At 46.1% G+C, this 15,944-nt stretch overlaps 1 protein-coding gene across 1 annotated transcript in view; it reads left to right on the plus strand.

The window, feature by feature from the left end:
* LOC135827275 (formin-like protein 3) overlaps nt 1-15,944 on the plus strand; it is a 47,044-nt gene that overhangs the window by 6,506 nt on the left and 24,594 nt on the right. The window contains exons 3-13 of the mRNA XM_065339806.1: nt 675-797; nt 2,649-2,732; nt 3,654-3,793; nt 8,321-8,431; nt 8,571-8,661; nt 9,558-9,740; nt 11,336-11,412; nt 13,112-13,205; nt 14,082-14,162; nt 14,431-14,541; nt 15,650-15,736. Of these exons, the coding sequence (XP_065195878.1) occupies nt 675-797; nt 2,649-2,732; nt 3,654-3,793; nt 8,321-8,431; nt 8,571-8,661; nt 9,558-9,740; nt 11,336-11,412; nt 13,112-13,205; nt 14,082-14,162; nt 14,431-14,541; nt 15,650-15,736 (1,182 nt within the window). The remainder of the gene's footprint in view (nt 1-674; nt 798-2,648; nt 2,733-3,653; nt 3,794-8,320; nt 8,432-8,570; nt 8,662-9,557; nt 9,741-11,335; nt 11,413-13,111; nt 13,206-14,081; nt 14,163-14,430; nt 14,542-15,649; nt 15,737-15,944) is intronic.

Here is a 15,944-nt window from a genome sequence, read left to right on the forward strand (position 1 = left end):
GTCAGGGAGCACGAAATAACTAAAGTTTGTATCAAAGTTATAAAAAAACTCCTGAGCGTTTGGTTTGACAGACCTCGACCAAAAACGAAATTCAGTACGTAACACGCCTGCTGGTGGAGTGATCTAACGAAAGATTTCGTGAACGAAAGTTTGTAAAAGAAAATTGTACTTCTACAGAAGTGTAGGACTGTCTGTAATGGGGTATTCACACGACAGGCACGTGCACCGGAAAGTTACGGGAAGTGACATACGAGAAAAGTGACTGTGTGGATTCACACAGCTGCACTCGACGACAGGCACGTTTGCATTTTTGAATGCTTCACCGACCAGTAGCCATGGGTATTTCAAATTTTCAAAACACACATACGATAATTATCATGCTCTAAAGAGCCGCGTAAAAATCAAGTCTTGTTTTGCGCTTTTTGGTGTAAATGTACTCGTGCACGCCACAATTATCGTGAAAGTGACCCCCAGCTGGCTTTCACGTTTCAGCCACTTTCAGGCACTTTTCTCGTTCACAGGTAAAATACCATAGCAACTTTCCGGTGCACGTGGATTTGCCTGTCGTGTGAATACCCCATAAGACACATGTACAGGCACATGTAGATCCTCTCACTCCTCCTTCTGTAGACTGCTATGGCTAATAGCACTTGTGATCCTTGTTTGTTTTGCAGATGAAGAGTAGGCGGAAGAAGGAGACCAAAGGAAGCAGGTCTGACAGCATCTCAAAGTCTAAAAAGTCCAGTGTTAAAATGCCCAGCAAGAACGACATTGACAGGCGCTTTAATGCAATCCTGGTACGACTTTCAAGCTTGTGTGTATGTGTGTGTGTGTGTGTGTGTGTGTGTGTGTGTGTGTGTGTGTGTGTGTGTGTGGACGTAGAGGCAGGTTCGCATGAAGTGCACGTGCTTCATCATCCGACTCCTATCATAAGTCCAGTGTCGGAGTGAGTGAGTGAGTATGTGTGGTGGTGGTGATGGTGTGTGCACATGCGTGTGGGCATGTGTGCGCGCGCGTGTGTGTGTGTGTCAGCTAGTGTATGCCGGAGTATGTGGTGTGGTGTGTGTAAAAAAATGGAAAAATGAAAAATAGGGATTCACTGGCCAGAAAAAGTCACTTCAAACAGCTGTGTGGTGGATACCAGGCTAAAAATAGTGGCGGTCAATTCATCAGCCTTGCAAGCTGTTGAATGGTGTAATCCCAGCACAAGTTGCTATGTCTAACATAGCTGTTCGTTATCATCGCTTCCGCGATGGGCATGTCTGAGGTGTGTGTGTGTGTGTGTGTGTGTGCGTGTGTGCGTGTGTGCGTGCGTGTGTGTGTGTGTGTGTGTGTGTGTGTGTGCGCGCGCGCTCGTGCATGCGCGCTTTTGGATGTATGTGTGTGGGTGTGGGTGTGTGCGTGCATGTTTGCATTCATGTGCAGCAATGCACTCCAAAGAATTGACACATTGCTATATTGTGCTTCCTGTTGTGCATCTTTTGCTTTGCAATTCGTAGACCATCTACATACCATAATGTGACCATCTACATACCATAATGTGACCATCTACATAGCATAATGTGACCATCTACATACCATAATGTGACCATCTACATACCATAATGTGACCATCTACATACCATAATGTGACCATCTACATACCATAATGTGACCATCTACATACCATAATGTGACCATCTACATACCATAATGTGACCATCTACATACCATAATGTGACCATCTACATACCATAATGTGACCATCTACATACCATAATGTGACCATGTACATACCATAATGTGACCATCTACATACCATAATGTGACCATCTACATAGCATAATGTGACCATCTACATAGCATAATGTGACCATCTACATACCATAATGTGACCATCTACATACCATAATGTGACCATCTACATACCATAATGTGACCATCTACATACCATAATGTGACCATCTACATACCATAATGTGACCATCTACATACCATAATGTGACCATCTACATACCATAATGTGACCATTGCTACAATATGCATACTGTCTATACAGTGAACCTGTCTAAGACGACCGCTCAGCGGGCTTTCAAAAGGAGATCTCTGTTGCCAGATGGTCTCCTTGTCCAGTGTCGTTTGACTGGAAATAGCATCTCTTGGTGCTGGTTTCAGTGGTCTTCTGGGACAGGTGGTCGCTTTATTCAAGTACAAGTAGTTGCCTTGACCGCTTTTACTGTACCGTAAATTACCGCCAGAGCGCCCCACCAACTCGTCCTTTCGTGGTTGTGCTGCAGAGGTGATGTCCTGTCTGAAGGTCATATGATACGTACCTTGTACACACATCGCACGCCGTGCAGTCAATCCGTACTCAGTTTACCATTGAGCTCCACACAAAAAACATGCTAAGCGTGACTTCAGTACACTGAACAAGTTCTCACACTGTACAAACTTTGTTGAACTCTGGTCATTCGATTTTCCTTTCCCTGGCTGTAAAGTCAAGGTGGGGCCCTCTCGCGAGACCGGGCGCTCTGTGGTACTTTACGGTACGTGTACTGTGTGTGCGTGCGTGTGTGTGTGTGTGTGCGTGCGCGTGTGCATGCATGTGTATACTATCTGTATGCGTGTGTGCGTGCGCACCCGTCTTGGCTGCTCACCTGTGTATACAGGAAGCCCTTGATTTACCGGAAGAATCGCTTGCTCAGCTCAAGGTCTGTTCATTGGAAAAGAAATGGCAGATGATCTGTGATCATGTAAGTATTACTGCCTCTCGGTATTGAGCACTCTCTTGGACAGCCTGGAACCTCTCTGCTTTATAAGTATTACAGTACGGAGCTCTGTTGTAGTGTTGGATGAAAACTGACATCTTGTGATCTACTTTGTAGTATCCACTTTGTCTGGGCTACAGTGCTACAGTGCTACAGTGCTGTACGTGTAAAACATGGTATTTTCTGTGTAACTTCGATTTCGGTGATTTCGGTAGAGAAACCAGGCACCTAAATTTAAATTACACCTAAAAGGCACTAGACCATGCACTAAGCACTGTATGTGCAGGGAATGCTGGTCACCTAATTCTACATTACACTTGAAACCTGTCGGGTCCCTGGCACTGAAATTTTAATACACGTACACCTAAAATTTCATGTTGTACAGTGTCTTTCAGACATGGATTTCTCCGAGCATTTCTGCGGTTGATATTTCCTGCCCATTGAACATTAAAACTTTACTGCCCCACAACTTCCCCTGCACCCCAGCAAGAAAGAACCGCTCACCCCCTGCTCGGCAAGCACCTGTTTCTACAGTCGTGCTCACTGAAATCCGACACAATGTACAAAGCTGGCGACCTCAACTTCCACGGCCCTTGACGCCCTCGAAATGGAATGAATGCAGCTGGGCGTACACATGTACACATACAATGATGTAATCGGAACTGGTCCAGGGCGCCAGCTGTGCACTTTGGGTCGGATTTCCATAAGCACCAGCTGACTTTGTGTACTGGAGGCAGTGTGAAGTTGGATGGCCAGGAAGAGCAAGCTACAAAGCTGAGAGTAGCCGACACTTCTCTGTCTCGTACAAACTGCAACGTTTCTTCTGTTCCGTTCCAATTTACATTGTATGTTGTTGCCCAGTATCCTTGCAACCTGCATTCGGTATGTTTATTTTTACCCCTACAGTCGTCGAAAGAAGAGGACTCCACCCATACACCACGTTTCTTCACTGAGAAGCTCTGGGCGGTCATTGCCAACAAGAACTTCAAGGATACAAGTGCCCTGGTGAAACGCATCGACGTTATCCTGCGCAGTACCCAAATCAAGTGAGTTGTTTGCTACTACTGATTGTAAACACAAGTCCAGTGAAACCTGTCTAAGACCACCGCTCAAGGGACCTTCGAAGTGTGGTCTCTGTAACCAGGTGCTCTCCGTATCCAGGGTCATTTGACTAGAAATATCATCCCTTGGTCCTGGCAGCAGTGGTCGCCTTATCCGAGTGGTCGCCTTGACAGGTTTTGGTCGCCTTATCCGAGTGGTCGCCTTGACAGGTTTTAAGCGGGATTCACAGAAGCTTTTTTGCGATGCGACACGCGATGCGACGCGATCTGCGACGGACGCGTGCGATGCGAACTCGCGAAATACCATTCACAGAAGAAGTCAGTGATGCGACAACATCTTGCTGATTTGGCTACGTCACCATGATATTCGCGCGGTTTACAACTTGTACAAATTTATAGGCGACTCTTGAACCTTTGTACAACTTTGCTGTAGAAAAGGTCAAAATCGTACGCCAAATCGCTTGTCGCATCGCATCGCAAAAGTTGAGCCAAGCTCAACTTCTGCGATGGCCCAGTTGCGGCAGTTGCGTGGGGTGCGACATGGCTGCGATTTGGGGTTTTCCCGGTTTCGCGTCTGTCGCATCGCAAAAAAGCTTCTGTGAATCCCGCTTTACTGTTCTGTACATACTCCCCCCCCCCCCCCAGAGTGTGCAACCGGGGGGGGGGGGGGGGGTAGCTCACAGTTGATTGCATTCCCTGTACTGCAGTGAATCACGGTCATTTTACCGGAAACACATTCTGGCATACTCCGGTTTGTGGAACCGGTTTCAGGCTAATTTTGTATTGCCTATTTGACAGAGTATGTAGAATAGAACAGATTTAGGGCAAACAGGGGAAATGGTACAGTTGTGGCCGTTGACATCCAGTTGAAAACTTTGTCCAGCACCCTAATTGTGTACATATCACTGTGTACTCAATCTGCGGACAGCGTCCTTTGTGGAGTCATCAGCGCAGCACAGAGAAAATGAGGCCGGCTCAAACTGGCCAGTCAGTGAGCTCCGCAGATCACTGTGTGGAGAGCTCACACAACAAACACTTAAATGGCAACTGCGTACCAGATAATAGGGTATTCACACGACGTGAAAATGAATGAAAACACGTTTGTGTAAAAGTGGACAAGCTGCCCATTGGATTCACACAGACAACAGACCCCGTGCAAATCTCGTATGCGTCTGTGTACTCATGTACTTGAGTACCATACTCAAGTGTACGTTCGCTGTTTTTACACGCGCGCAAAGCACAAACGTGGGCCTAGGACCCCCCTGAGCAAGTTTATCAAGATTTTGCACGCGCTTGGGTCACACTAGTAAAATGAGTACCACACACGCGAGTTTGCGCGTTGTGTGAATCCCCTAGTATCACACACGTAGTGCAGAGATGTTCCATTTTAGCTGGATAGATCCGTACACATTGAAAAGTGGAGTACATTCCCTGAACCCTGACTAGAATTTGGCTGACAGTGTATTATATGGCATTCATACATGTCACGTGCCTGTTGTCAGGTCGTTGCTAGCATTTGGCCAATCAGAGCAGCACCGTACCAGGGCATTATCAGACGATAATGCCCGGGTACGGCGTACCCATGCCCATTAGGAATGACCCCAGGCGTACTACGTACGCTGGTGCACTGCCAAATATGCACCAAGCCATGCCTTTTGGGCAGTGACCTGGTACATAATTGGCAGCACTCCAGCGCACATAGAACACGTGGGACCATTCCTAAGGACACCACATGCACTCGCACACACCACACAAAACGAAACTACTTACGTGCACCGTCCAAAACAATTATATTTTACTAGCAATGTCGACATAGGAGAAGTAATTTATAACAACGTGACAACACACAGCATGTCATTACCATGCATTACTAAATTCAAGTCAATTGAGACGAACAAGTCGACAGGTGAACATGCATCACAAAGTTACCTATCTGGAAGAGATCAGATTGTATCTCGAACTCCTACAAAATATACAGTTACATCTACATCTACATGTACATGTACTTCAAATGTACCTAGCTACATGATTGTCCAGTGTACATAATGGACCTCAAGTAAACTGAAAGCAATGCGAACAAAATCTCAGATGTACATGTATGTGAAAAAGCATTGTTCCGAATAAGAACACTTACAATGTACTCTCAAAGCTAGTCTATTTACTAGTGCCACTTGGTCAAGGATGTTTGCGGCCAACGTTAACTCCAAAGCAGCAGCGAATCAGCTAACTTCCGTACCGCCCAATAGGCAACACTAACACCAAAATGCAAAGACATAATCCTGGAACTGCAAGTAAATCTGACACAAAACGTTCTATCATTCCACGGAGAAAGCTCCTTCCGATCTTGTTCGACCCTTCATTCATATGACAGCTGATTGGAACCTTCCTCCTCCCTTGACCATGTTTACCTTATTTGTCTACAACTAGGCACGTGGCATGTATGAACTATAATAAACACATGGTGCGTCGTGCATTATGGCTGATTGTATGCCCTAGTGCGTAGCCCTCGGTCGTGCACCGTAGCCCGCGGGCCTGCGGCCCTTGGGCTACGGTGCACGACCTCGGGCTACGCACTAGGGCATAAATCAGCCATAATGCCCTCCGTACCATGTGTTATTATATACTTCATACACATGGCTTCAAGACCAGCGCCCGGCCCCCCGGCTTGTTCACAATCTGGGTCGCGTAGCTTGTGCCCACATTTGTCCAAATATGAAAGGGCACTGGATGCCAGTACTCCTTATATAGCTTATGTGTACCTAATGTATGAACTGTGTGTATCTACCCTGGGACCTTTCGATCTGTTTGGGATGCGTACGGCTCCAATGTACAAATTAGGCACAGTTCATTACATCCTTGATGTCCATTTGTGGTGCTGTCCCCTATGGCAAGTGTCGGATTTCGCTTGCCACAACTGTAGACTCTACTGTTTGGGGTAGAAAAAGGAACGCATCCACCGACAAACTAGTTTCTTATAAACTTGTAGATCAAAACGAATGCCCCCCCCTGTCATATCTGTTTCTTGGCACGACTTGGGTGCGGGGAACTTTGTTATATTTCATAATTACAATCTGATGATCGTGGTAATACGTGAAACTCAGAGTTGTAACACAGCTTCCAAACTCTCTCTTGTGTAATTACAATTTATATATTAAATATGGGTATTTTGTGTGTACTGTACCCATGGCTCCTGTACCCACTACTACCCAGAGTCTTTGAAGACACACAGGCATGCGTGCAACACCACTTTTGGTCTGGACACCGTGCCAAGTTTGGCATCAAAACGCGGGAAAATTCTGAAAACGGTCCGGTGATTCCGGGTAGCACTGGAAAGCACTTTTACATGTTGAGAGTGAACTCGGTCAAAAATTGGTTGACTTGTTATATTTTTGTCACCAGAAGCATTGAGAATAGGCGCACATTCTCCCTTGATGCCATACTTACCTATACAATATCATGATTCTTATTACAAGGGCGGGCTACCATTGGCATTGACTATTCACGTACGCACACAATATGCCATATACACACTTACACAATCACAGTCCTAGCTAGGCAATTATCAGGACTGGTCACAGTGCATGCATGTACACACCCGTACTACTGCACTAACACAGTCGTGCACACATACATACACACACACGCACGCACGCACACGTACTTGCATCCTCAATCTGAAGGTGTAAGGGCTGTACCTTCGGGAGACAGGAGCGGCGCCTCTACATTCTTCTATTATGACTGAAGTTGAGCTTGATGGAAACTCGAGAAATTGCGAAAGTGCCTATTCGAGATATGTATACATGTGCTATGCTTCTCACTGCCCCTCGAAAATCTCCTCTGTCGTTCTAGCGCCTTCTGTGTGAGATCTGTCTCTGTGTTGCTCCAAGTTCACCACCACTGCCTCATGAGTTGATACATACATACACAGCTTGTGCTAATGTTCTTGCCTTCGCCTCCCCACCTTACTCTTACATTATATCACCAGTCACCAGCTTTAACCCACCAGTTGCCCCCCAATTGCCCAGAGATTGTGAATATTCTGTGAAGCTCTAACGTTAGAGTCACAACAAAAATTCCCTTCTCTCATGATGTGGATGAAGTGTTAGTATGAGTTTGGTAGGGTTTCTCCCTAGAGCGCAATCTCACCATGATTTAGTGGCGAGTGACGGAGTAGCATATTCTCAGCCTGTGCAATGACACTGGTGCTTATGGCCCCCATGCATGTATAAGCTGACCTCCGCTGATGTTACCTAACTAGGTATGTCAGGCAAGGAGGACATGTGTATGCTGTGGATGTGTTGTGTGCGTAACTCAAACATGTGCGGAAAAAGTTGAATGACCTGTGATGAAAAAGCTACAAATTCCATGCCTGTCTCGCCACACTCTATCATCAAGCAGATGTGGTCATTGCTGTTGTTGTTGTGACGATAATGGCAGTGATATTGATGGTGTGTTGACGATTTTCTCCTTCGTTCTCTCTTTCTCTGCTGAATTCTGTGTTTGTGTTGCTAGTTGGCTGAATGTGTTCCTCTCGCCAGCTGTCAACGGCCTCAACGCTATTGTGTCTTTGCTGGAAAACATGCAAATGGCAATCAAAACGGAGCGGTCCAAACGAAAGCATACGTAAGCTCTCTCTGCCTCCATTTGTCCGTCTGTCTGTCTCTTTCCGTTCGTTCACCTTGTTTTCTTGCTGCTAGGCTGGAAGCTGTGTAGTGTGGTGCTTATTCGGGGTTTCCTCTTTGCTTGACGCTATTCTGTGCAGGACGGATGAGAAGTCTGCTTTGGCATTCCAGGAAGCCAATGCGAAGATGGAGCGAAGTCGTAGTCGCAGCACCATCAAGCCCATGACACGGGTACGTCTGTGTTGATTTATTTATTTGTGTGTGTGTGGGGGGGGGGGGGGGGGGTCGTGCGTGGTCTACACCACTAGAATTAGTGGCGGTCAATTCATCAGCCTTGCAAGCCTAGTCTAACTGGGGGGTATGGGGATAGTCCTGACAGGAAGAATGGTAGCTACCTTTGCTTCGTTCAATTGGACGTATGCATCAATTTCCCCGCAGTTAGGTTTTGCGGGGCAAGTCCACTACAAGTGATACCAGCTCTGCATAAAAGGTCATGAGCTCTGTACAGTCATAGCCGTACATATACTAGAATGGGCTGTACCTTGCAACTTTTCCCGCAAAGAAGGTGACCGTCATCATCTATGCATACTTCCCATTGGGCGAGCATTGCTCGGACCACACCACCTGCTCGCACTCAATCTGGATTTTCCAATCGATGACACCACCTGGATACCAGTGGAGTAGTGGAGCCCGGTTCTAGCACTTTGGGCTAAGAAAGAAAGGTGATCGTTGTTGTATTCCTTAATCTGTCACTGCTGTCAACGTGTTGTAATCAACAGATGCAGCAGATGTTTTTGCCGCCGAATTCGTCCGGTATTCAGCGCCGCTTCTCCGCAGGAATGATTGCTGTTCACAGTGTTCAGGTTGGCTTGCCGTCAGACCTAGGCAGCTACCCTCCCCTTGAACGCGGCTTGTGTTATAGTTAGCTAGTTTTAGAGATGTGCGACACATAGTTCTGTGTCCTTTTTTTGGATTGATGCTACTGATGTGGCTTGTTATTGCTTTCAGCTGTACAATGTCTTGCTTTGCTGCTCACGCAGGCAATTTTGTTACTTCCACCGTGCAATATTTTACCCTATCATTCTTTCAAAATCCGTTTCTCTCTCTTTCTCTATGGATTTGTGCAGAAAATGCCATCACACGTGCCGCCTATGGGAACACCGCCGCCAACACGCCAGAAGACATTACGTATGGGCCGGAAGAAGAAGACGGACAAGAGAGTGGACATTGGCGAACTGTCCTTGCACTTCGACTATCAAACTCTAGCCCATGACATTGTCCTGTTGCTGCGCACTATGATGAACTCCGAGGTAAGGGTGATGCTGGTGTTGTTTGACTTGTCACACATCTTTTCCGCGTGTGTTGACAGCAAGCACTGCTGTTTGAAAAGTAGACTGAACCATGTCCTCAAACAATCCCCACCACCCTGTAAACGACATGATTGTTACCACTGCAAAAGAAGGGGTATCTGTCGTGGTGTCCCAGGCGCGTAGCCCACATGGGGGGGGGGGGGGGGGGGCACGTGCACCCCCCCCCCCCTAAAACTTCGACTTACACGTGCATGTGGATGTACATGTACAAGACCACCAGTTATTCCGCTGACTTGCCGAGAAACCTTTGTAAAGTGCCTAGTGTTGCCAGATTTTCTATATGCATCAAATTGTTTTTCTGCTGGCCTTTCCTTAACCCAGTTAGGTAGGCTTGAACAAATGCTAAAGCGAGCTTTGCGTTCAGTGTACGATACTGGTTTTTGTAGCCCATCAAGCCCTTTATTTGCGAGACTTGGTCTAGATCGTTTGGCATCCATGTATTGCAAGAAATTACTGTATCTGACGTGGCGCTGTTTGGAAGGCCGCTGTAGTGTCACATTAAGTCAAATGTTCGAGAGTTTAAATAATGGTCTTGCAACGCGCAGCCTTGTATCACGCACTCTTAAGTTGCCCATGCTCAGAACTGCCTTTGCCCGTCATGGCGCTTCCTTCCAATGTGCTAAGCTGTGGAATGATTTGCACCCTCTAGCTCGCTGTGTGGATAACTCCGCCCGTTTTAAGAAACTGTTACCCCAATGCCTTGCTTTTTCACGCTAGTACTTATGACTTTCAGCTATGCAAAATGCGAACATGATCGCCTATCCAATACCGGTAGTCTATTATATTAATTATTCATATCCTTTTGCATCTTTCCCTCGAGTGGGTCTATTGTTATTAGGCAATTGTCTGTTATAGTCACCACTATAAATAAAAATCCAAAAAATCAGTCAGATGAGCTCCACCAGTCAGATGAGCTCCACCAGTCAGATGAGCTCCACCAGTCAGATGAGCTCCACCAGTCAGATGCGCTCCACCAGTCAGATGAGCTCCACCAGTCAGATGAGCTCCACCATTTAGATGAGCTAGTCAGATGAGCTCCACCAGTCAGATGAGCTCCACCAGTCAGATGAGCTCCACCAGTCAGATGAGCTCCACCATTTAGATGAGCTAGTCAGATGAGCTCCACCAGTCAGATGAGCTCCACCAGTCAGATGAGCTCCACCATTTAGATGAGCTAGTCAGATGAGCTCCACCAGTCAGATGAGCTCCACCATTTAGATGAGCTAGTCAGATGAGCTCCACCAGTCAGATGAGCTCCACCAGTCAGATGAGCTCCACCAGTCAGATGAGCTCCACCAGTCAGATGAGCTCCACCAGTCAGATGAGCTCCACCTGGCACATTGGCATATTGCCGCTGCTTCTGTTTACCCCAATGTCGCATGTTTGTGTTCAACATGGCAGGCGATAACATATCTGATCACCCGTGGCTTAGATTGTGTGTGTGTGTGTACGTGCGTGTACGTGCGTGTACGTGCGTGTGTGTGTGTGTGTGTGTGTGTGTGTGTATGTATGTTTGTATGTTTACTGACTGCTAGGTTGGATTCATGACCGTTGCTGAACACAAGTCTGCTATCAACTACATTGCAGCGTGTCTCTTTGACACTCAGCCTAAGTAAGTCCATCATTGCTGCACTCCTCCTCACTCCTCCTCGCTTACCTTCTTTTACTTCCTTACCCGTCTTCTCCTTATCTTGCCTTCCTCACTTCTTCTCCTCTTTCAGTCTCCTTCCTCTCTCCGTCTCCTTCCTCTCTCCATCTCCCTCCTCAAAGCTTGAAGGATTAGGATTGCAAGCCTATGCTTACTTTCCAGTGAAATTCGTCCTCATGGCTAAACTAGTCTCAGGGACTTGACTGCCTGTAGCACTGCAAACAGTGCAGTGTACTAGTATCCTATGCCCTAGGCGCTACACTAGACTAGAGTGGTTTCACATCTTTGTCATGTGACTAATTTCTTGTTCCAGTAGTAAGTGATCATGGCATATGGACAATGGGCACGTTCGATTACACACAAATCAGTCAATTCTAGAATAAGTTATTGTTGATGCACAGTTCGACATTTCTCTAATTCTGGCGCCAGAATTGCACACTCGTTGTGTTACCGGTCTGATCATGCATGATTCAAGTCAAGGAAGAGCCTCCCTGGCCGGTGTGGCGCGAAAGCAGGCCTACAACTGCATGTCGTTGCTACTTTCGTCTTCGCGAAAAGCTAATTGCCGCTGTTGAGTTTCCACTGGGAGCTGATTATTAGACCAGATCATTTTGGGTTGTCCTTTCGCACACGCGTTCAGCTTTATCGAAGCCCAATATTGTTGCCGACATGGAGCCTTCACCGGGATGGACCGGTACGCGAAGCTGGGTCCACGTTTGCGCGAGGGTGTACGTGATCTCTTTTTACGACCAGTTTTGTTTGTGATGCCATGAATAAAATGCGTTGTGAATTCCGGTCGTTCGCTTACATGGCCGGAATTCGTACATTCTGGTCATTCGAGAATTACAAAACCCAGTTCCAGAATTGTGTAAACGTGTAATTGAAAGCGCCCACTGAAACTAACATGGTCAACATTTTGTGACTCATACAGTCATAGATGCATTAATTGAGTAGAGTCGGGACCAGCAAGGCTTCATAGATGCAGGAGTTGAGTAGAGTCAGGACCAGCAAGGCTTCATAGATGCAGGAGTTGAGTAGAGTCGGGACCAGCAAGGCTTCCGGTATGGTTGACATGTGATAGATGTGAAACCACTCTATATTGATAACTCTACAAGTGGTGTTATTCGAAGGTCCTGCTTTTTCGAATATTTTCCGTGCATCGGTTTCTGCCTGCTGTACAACTGTCAACATCCATGCAACTAAGTTTGATAATTGGAAGTAGATATAAACAGTAGTATAATTATGTACCTACTCGTATTTCAAAGTGCTTCGCAAACATGGACCATTCCTGCTGTACCATAACTAGCACCAATAATTCAAAGTTTTTGGCATTCTGTTTCAAAGCGGTTTCATGCGGGATACTTGTACCATACTTGCTACGTCGCTGAAGTCAGTTCTTATGAGAATTTAAAATGCTGTCGGCACCAGTCTACAGCCATGCGATCTATCCTCCTTGCTGCTGGCACGTCACTCTCTCGCGAATCACTTGGTGTTGTGTCGGCACAAGCTCCGTCATCACCGTTGAACGAATCGTCTTCAGATTGAAAGGAAGTTTCGAGTTGCGGCATTACACACGGGTGTCAAACAAACGTCGGTTATATTTAGAGCGCTTATTGATGTGTGTATTCTGTGTGTTTGTATGTGTGTTGCTATTTTCTTTCAGAACACAAATTGTGGTGTTGGAGATGTTGACGGCCGTGTGTATGCTGGAGAATTTTCACCTGCATGTTGTGGAATCTATGGACTTCTGCAGAAAGGTATGTTTTGTTTTATTTTTATCGACACACCGACTGTTCGTGCACTTTAGATTTAATTTTGTTGATACTGTCGAGTGCCTAGGCGGGTGTTTTCTGTAATATGGTGGTCACATGCACAGCAACACATGTAACTAAAGAGCACTGTGACAAGCAATCAGCCTGCTACTACAGACCACTTCGTCAGGCACAGACGGTCTCACATTCAATTATGATTGTGCAGTGCAAACCTCTAACTAAGAACTACTTCAGTACCTGCCACTAAAGACCGCTTTCTCTGGCACCATGTACCAAGTGGTGGTCATTAGTCGCAGGTTTTACTGTACATCCATCTGTCTCTGCCAGGAGTGCATCAATCCCCAGAGTATGAAGCTCTGGCATGCAGAGATGTCCAGACAAGAATTTCAAGTTGACACCTGTTTATGATGCAATTTTCCTGTCAGGTGTTATTGCTGATGTATTTTTTTACAAGGGTTTCAAATATTTCAGTCCTTAATACTCATATCTTTTTGTTAAGCACAGTGTGCTGAACGGATGAACATGTTGCTAGCTACACAGGCCGTTCTCATGCCTAGAAGCACATGACTGTACATATCCCCTTTGTAAATGCACCACTACATGTCTGTAATTCATTTTGTATTGCATTTGGGCATTGATGGTTCGCCCATGTGTGGAATAATTCTGTTCTTTCTTACCTTGTGCATGTGTGTGAGTGTGCACATGTGTGCGTGTGTGTGTGTGTGTGTGTGTGTGTGTGTGTGTGTGCGTGTGTGTGCACATGTGTGTGCACATGTGGTGTGTGTGCACATGTGTGTGTGTGTGTGTATGCGTGTGTGTGTGTGTGTGTGTGTGTCCGTCTCTGTGGTTGGCGTGTTCCAGGCGTTCCGTGAAGATTTCCGGTTTCAGCGGCTGGTTCAGTCAATGAAGGATCCACCTCAGGTCAACACAAACGCGTATCTCGTAAGTCTGGATTCATGCATATTTGTTTCTAGGTAGCAGTCCCAGGCGACTGGCTGTGCTTCCCCCAAAATTAAATTGTTGTTGTGCTTAAACCAAACGATTGAGGGATGTGTTGTTCTAGAAGGGAACCGGCTGCTGTCTTTGCCAACAGACTGGCATTCAGGTACTTTTCTGTTTCCTGATGATAATCTATACATGGTTGTTTTCTTGCCATATCTGGTGTGTGTGTGTGTGCGTGCGTGCGTGCATGTGTATTTATGCGTTTCAGATTTCATTGCTGAATTTCTTCAACATCATAGTCCACGCTGCACCGAATGTGAACTTCCGTGTTCACTTGCAGTATGACCTGTCTGCGCTAGGCTTTGACGAATGTCTCGGGGTAAGTGTCTGCACTTGCGCAAGCCTGTGTGTGTGTACGTGTGTGTGTGTGTACGTGTACGTGTACATACGATTGCTTGATGGTTATCTGAAAATTATCCAGCCCTGCAAACTATTGTACGGTATAATCTGATCGTAAGTTACTATGCTCACAGCTTTAGGACGGAACGCTTTTCACAATTCACAATACTACTTTCTGCGGTGCAACATACGGCACTTGTGACGAAAAATACCTGTCATGTGCCGTCTATTGCAGCGCATGGCAGCTGTTGCAGAAATCGCCGAAAGCTCAAGTTTTGCGACATGCCTCATGTGACCAATATCAATACAGGACATGTACAGTATTCGCACGTTTCTTGTAAATGTCACCAAGAACACATACCACCCAGAGTGTGCAGCTCTGATTGGTTGCTGTCACGGCGAAATTCCCTGATTACATCATTTCACTGATGTAGTGCGTACGCGCAGGATTCAAGCAGATCTCTTTCTGCACAACTGCAGCTAACTTTCCGCCTCAGATCTGCCCAAAACCCGCTGTGATCGCGGAATTTCGCCGTGACAGACAAAGAAAAAGTCCGAAGCTGCACACTCTGGGTTTCATGTAGTCTTGATATCACCGAAACCAACAAGATTGTACGTCACGTGTCACAGGTACCAGTCCAGTGCCACATTTCATGCATCACATCGCAGACATTGACGCTCCGCAAGCGGAACGTTTAGTCGCTGAATGGTTTCATCCAAGCCCAAGGAAAGGCAGTTAGTCTGGTTAAACACTTTCGTCCATGCATGTTAAAGCGTACCCCAGCCCAAAGGCTGGGCAAATCCACTTTAGTCCTGCAGTTTATTTATCCTGGAACCTCTTTGGAACACGGATTTAGAATTTAAATCCTTGACGAATATTTGGGCATGCAGCAGCGTAAATCATGCTGTTGTCTAGCAGAAGGGAGAGTTGAGAATTTCACACAAGCAGTGTGAATCATGCTGTAGTCTAGCAGAAGGGAGAGTTGAGAATTTCACACATAGGTCATGTCATGTTACCTTTGTTGTTGGCTTACATTCTGGCATTTTTTTTAAAAACTTTTACTATTGTATTTGATGGTTTCATGCAGGACTTGTTACAATGTATGGATCTGGATCCCCTAGTCCACAAACAGGTCAACGCCTACGTCGACAACTTCTTTGATGTCCAGTCACTGGTCAGTGTCGCCACGTTGAACTTGTTTGTTTGTTGTTGACTGTCTTTGTTGTTCGTGTGTTAGCTGTGTTGGTTTGGAATGCATTGATTTGATCTTCAATGTACTGTTGTGGTGGGTGTCTGATTTAATATTATCGCTCTGTATTGTATTTCTGTTGTGAACTCGTCTGTCAGATATATCTTGACATCAGTATTTAAGTGCAGCAATG

The sequence above is a fragment of the Sycon ciliatum genome, chromosome 11 (genome assembly GCF_964019385.1).
Source record: "Sycon ciliatum chromosome 11, ocSycCili1.1, whole genome shotgun sequence".
Classification (NCBI taxonomy): Eukaryota; Metazoa; Porifera; class Calcarea; order Leucosolenida; family Sycettidae; genus Sycon; species Sycon ciliatum.